This window comes from Diprion similis, chromosome 3, assembly GCF_021155765.1.
Source record: "Diprion similis isolate iyDipSimi1 chromosome 3, iyDipSimi1.1, whole genome shotgun sequence".
Taxonomy (NCBI): Eukaryota; Metazoa; Arthropoda; class Insecta; order Hymenoptera; family Diprionidae; genus Diprion; species Diprion similis.
This window is the reverse complement of record NC_060107.1, coordinates 2,170,141-2,175,343: the sequence shown is the minus strand read 5'-3', so window position 1 is coordinate 2,175,343 and position 5,203 is coordinate 2,170,141. Positions and strand designations below refer to the sequence as shown.

Here is a 5,203-nt window from a genome sequence, read left to right as displayed (position 1 = left end):
ACCTTACATTAGAAAGGATTTTGAATCGACATAAAGCGACAAATAATAACTATAAAGTAATAGAAATTATTATTCTAACAAAAATGAAACACAGAAATAAATTTAAGTTCGTTTGTTTTATTCTTTGAAAGAGATATATGTATAGGTATAATTTTATAGGATAAATACATGCATTATACCTACGAGAAATAAGAAAAATAAATGGCTCGGGTTTCGTTGTGAGAGAATCCACGCCATTTCAGTTCTTATAGAGTCAATTCAGACGCGTTCCTCTATTCACGACCTTGAAAATACCTAGATACAAGTCTTCACATTGCAGTGCATGTGTGTTGAAATTTTTTTACAGATACAGGCATACAAGTATAGGTATACTACTATCGTCAATAAGACATGAGTGTTCACGAAACCGCTGTCAGTTCTCTCGCGATCTTCATATCACTACATTCAGATTCGGTTGTTGATACACTGCTCAAATAAATCACAAGAATATCCACGTGCAGTGCCAGTATTAGGAATTATCAATTATCGTCAAGTTAGGTAAACAATTTGAAACGGCTTAATGAAATTTTTCGTTTTTCGTTGAAAAAAATCACTATTCTTCAAATGTATCCGTACACACGTATAATATGTTATAAGTGCAAAAAAAATCTTTGACAGGGCTTAATTTATATTGTTTGAATGATAATAAACTGCCATACGCTATTATTATTGTTAATAGTCGAAATATATTTTCTGTTTTATTATCTGTGTAAAAAAATTTCCGGTATTAATTCACCGCGAAAAAGTATGCATGCTTCGTGAAATCAATTAAACTAAACTTGTCTTGGGGTGCATTTTTTTTCCATCTATTTCTTGTTTACGGATAGCGAATAGTGATGTCACGTTTACCGATGAAACCTGTGTTTTTGCCGCAATAATCAATATATTATATAATTTGCTTTTTTCGATTTAAATCGTCTAAACGTATGATGAAATTTATACAATTTGAAAAAATACTTTTTCACCTGCCATATGCCGGAAAATATTCTTTAAAATTCTTAAAATTCTAAAATCAATGCTCATCAACAAAGTAAATGAAATCAATCAAACATAAAAAAGTATGTGAATAAAATCTAATGAATTTTAGTTATATATTCATTGCAGTATTAAAACAAGATGTAAAGTACTCGCTAAATTCTTTGTTCCGAGATAAAATAATAATAATATATTCGTTAAATGCTGCTCGAATTCAAGTTACAGTATCGTATGGAAATATTGGTCGCCGATCAAAATCTCTGATACCAGACATACTTTGAGACCGGAATTGCGGTGAGCTGTGACAACTGATTGTCAGCAAAAAAAAAAACGTCGTAGACACGCAATAGACATAATGAGTACCGCAGTGAACGGAAAGGCAACTCCAGTCGAGAGCATTGGCCGCCGAAATGCGATCCCCGTCATTCATGCCAGAGGAACTCACTACGAGATCGGTTTCGACATAGTGAGTATAGTCCCTACCTACAGGTATACGTATAAGAGGCACTAATTTTCGTACAAATTTATTGCAATTCGATTTCACGGACAATGTTATGTACGCGATTCATTTTATGAGCCAATTTTATGGCGGTGTGACCTAGTTTTATCATCAAACCTACAGATGTATTTATATATGAAAGTAAATTCTTAATCATTGCTGATGATTAACGATGTACCGCTGCTCAGATCACTGGTCCAGTGAAAAACAGATGTTGCAATTGAAATACGCAGATAATGACCCAACTCCTTTGATCTTCGAAGTTTTCAGTTCGAGACTATTGACGATTTAAAACCCGCTTAATTCGACTTCATACGGATTTTTCGCAATCCGAAATCTGTTGAAATTTGTATTTGCAATTCCTTAGTTACGCCCGAATAGCGAGTCGCAGGCAACCAGATATACTTGGAACGTATCGGAGAGTTAAAACACTGATTACAAATTTTTAATTCCTCAAGTTAAAGGCTGCAAAAGCTTCTGCGTTCTGTGCTGAATTACAAGAATACATTTAAGCCCTCACAACAAAATGTGCAAATAAGTATATCTGAAGGACGCAATTTAGATAAGAAAATTATTATCATTTAATTATAGGAAAGTTTGAAATTTAAAAAAAAATTTCTCAAGATTATGTTATGCAGCTAAATAGGACATCTAGGCATAACGATATTTATAACATATTCCGCGTAATCAGTTTGATAGCAAAGTGATAAAGCTAAGCTAATAGTTATACGAGAATCTAGGTCAATGTGCAGCACATACCTATACTTATACGTATAGGGATATTTTTGTTGAATCGAATTTGTTTAGCGTGCATCGATGTAAAATCATGATTTTAGCTGAATTGAAAATTACAACTCCCGATCATGCAGTTTTTTTTTTTTTTTTTTTTTTTTTCATCGGATAATCTATGATCACTGAAAGTACTAACATGCAAAGAGCTTATCAACTAATTATTATCTTAAAATCAGCCTTGTGCAGTATAATATTCCTAGACAAGTCCTGCCTAGCAAATATGTCACTGTTCAGGCCAAACCGGATCCTTGAAACTCGTTTTGGATTAGAATCTAAAAAAAAATCATACAGTTGCAATACCAGGCAAGAATTTCTCCAATGCATGTAGAGTGGCCTTCAATATCTATTATTATGTGCTACAACTTACACTTCCATTTAGTATTCGCTAAAGTTTATACTTATGATAATTCGCCTCTTTTGTTGAAGAATAGAATTAAAATGCATGGAAAAGGAAAGAAAGAGACTCACAATGGTATTCCTAGTAAGAGGAGTATAATTACTCAATTCAATCTCAACCCCATATAAGATCTGCATGATGGTCAAAGGGACTTATTGAACGTTTCTCACATTCATTCGAGGACAAGTTTAATATTGCAATAATTAAGCAATACGCAATTGTAATTGAAAAATCTTTCCTTTGGCTACATAATTATACATATATAAGCTAGCTAATCACAGTCAATATTAAAAACGCCTGCATTTACACTGACATGACTGTTTATAATGATCAAACGACCTTTAGTGAGTCCAATTGCGTAATAGAGCTAATGGTTCACACCAACTTCTAATCGGGGACGCTGTTGTTTTTCAGGGACGAACATTCGCGAGCCTGATTCAAAATTACGTTAGCAATTACAGACCGTTGAACGAGTCCTATTTACCATTATACGAAACTGAAGCAGGACGCAAGGTATACGATGAAACGTTATCCAGCGTTAAGGAACAATTTCCACAGTACGTGAGAGAAATTCAAGGGACTGCCGATGGAGCTAAAGTCCCTTTTCACAAGGTAACAGCGCAATCAGCTAATTGGTGAAAGGGATTCACATCTACTACTTATGTAATATCCTTATTTCCTACAGCTCTTCCTGATGCATCTCGATGAGATTCTACCAATCGCAGCAACTGGTACTCCTGAGAACACAAAACCGGTCGGCTGCTCCACTGTGATTTGCAACCAGCCAGGCCAGGTGAGAAGACCAAGCATGTTCATCCATTCGCTGAAATATTACAATTCAATTTTTCAAGCTAATTTCGTTGCAATCAATACTACTAAAAACTAATACAAACTTTTCAATGGTCATTTGACGTATTTAGGAAGTATTGGGCCATACCGAAGATGCGTTAGACGAAACAATGAATCATTGGTACCTTGTGTCGGCACACATTGTCGAACCTGGTCTCAGAGAAGAGAAGTTTACGTCACTCAGCTACGCCGGTTTTCTTCCTGGTTACACGATGGGCTTCAATCATCACGGTCTGGTGTACAGCATCAATACTCTGAGCGCCAAGATACTGAGATCTGGGAAAACTCGTGAGTACACGAGTAGATTTCTTATAAAAGATTTGTGAATCTCTTTGTCGCCATTTGCTTCCTTTTAACGTTGAATAATTCAACTTTCATACGCTACAGCCAGGTACTTCATCACTCGTTCTCTGCTCGGCGTTGAGAACTTTGTGCAAGCGCAACAAACCTTGAGAAACGAAGGGTATGGAGCAGCGGAAGGATTTTCAGTCAACATGACTTTTCTCACTCAGGAAGGAGACAGAATGTTTCACAACGCAGAAGTTGGTCCGGTAGAAATTGGGGCTTCGCAGTCGCAGCTTAGCATTCTGACTGCCAGTCCTGGGGAGCAGTTTTATCACTGTAACAAGTAAATATGAGATGATTTTCTCTGATTTAAATAATGATCCGATATGCTTCAAGATTTTAATTTTGAAACTTTTTCTGTAACAGGTACTTGAGACTAAGTGTACCTGAAGTTGATGGTATGATTATTAAAAGCAGTGAATGCAGAATGGCTGCAATTTCTCGTCATCCTTCACCCAAGAATCGTCAAGATGTGATTAATATTTTAGGAGATCAGACTGATAGTGAGTTCCGAGTCTTTGAGACCGGAAATGTGGATCACGTTGCAACTATCGCTGTCGGTGAGTGCAACAGATAAGTATGCAGCGCGTCCAAAGAGCTTGTAATCAACTGTTTTTTCTTTTCATTATATTCACCAGGCATATTTGACTGCATTGAGAAAACCTGGTCCGTCTACACTGATAATCCAAAAAGCAACGATCCGATAATGGTGATACCCTTACAACTGAACAACAACAACAACAATGACACAAACAGTGTTTCGAAAAATACATCATCAGTCATTGGAATTTAATAACTGCAGTAGATACCATTATAGAAAATAAATTCTTAATGTGCCTTTGACTTGCCCAAAATGCAAAATGCGTTTAAATCATCTTAACTGGAGATGATAAAGGGTTTTTTGCGACTAATCTTATGTTAGGTAATATTTATAGTTTGGATGTAAACTTAAAAGCAACCGAAATTAGATTGTATTTTAATATTTGCGTAATTGTAAGAAAGTTCAAGCTATGATGATGGTTTAAAAAAGATCATGTATCATTCCTGTATCACATTCATGATTAACGAACATCGCGCATGGTACACAAATTTGAATCTTCAACAATCGACCAGCCACATTTTTGTTTTTACATCGCTTAGTTTAATTTAAGTGTATTATGAAATTTATAGCAATTACCGTTAAAAACAAAATTCTATACATTGATTTATCAAACGTTTATCCCAACTCATTACCGATCCTTAATTTGGGGCAAATTATATAAAAGCAGCGTCTTGAATATATTTAACACTTTAAAAAGGACTTCGAA

At 35.3% G+C, this 5,203-nt stretch overlaps 1 protein-coding gene across 1 annotated transcript; it reads left to right on the top strand.

Moving 5' to 3' along the window:
* The first annotated feature begins 1,266 nt into the window (after positions 1 to 1,266).
* LOC124404457 lies at positions 1,267 to 4,972 on the top strand. Its single transcript, XM_046878592.1, has 7 exons — positions 1,267 to 1,480; positions 3,117 to 3,314; positions 3,388 to 3,495; positions 3,623 to 3,839; positions 3,939 to 4,179; positions 4,263 to 4,456; positions 4,535 to 4,972. Exons 1-7 carry the CDS (start codon positions 1,370 to 1,372, stop codon positions 4,687 to 4,689), a joined length of 1,224 nt encoding a protein of 407 aa, XP_046734548.1. The 5' UTR covers positions 1,267 to 1,369; the 3' UTR covers positions 4,690 to 4,972.
* The last annotated feature ends 231 nt before the right edge of the window (positions 4,973 to 5,203 follow it).

What these genes read in the sequence shown, in the direction of transcription:
- LOC124404457 (XM_046878592.1), top strand. Translation starts at nt 1,370, where the DNA reads ATGAGTACCGCAGTGAACGGAAAGGCAACTCCAGTCGAGAGCATTGGC. An exon ending in ACGAGATCGGTTTCGACATA is followed by an intron (nt 1,481 to 3,116) that starts GTGAGTATAGTC and finishes GTTGTTTTTCAG; the next exon opens with GGACGAACATTCGCGAGCCT. An exon ending in TTTGCAACCAGCCAGGCCAG is followed by an intron (nt 3,496 to 3,622) that starts GTGAGAAGACCA and finishes TGACGTATTTAG; the next exon opens with GAAGTATTGGGCCATACCGA.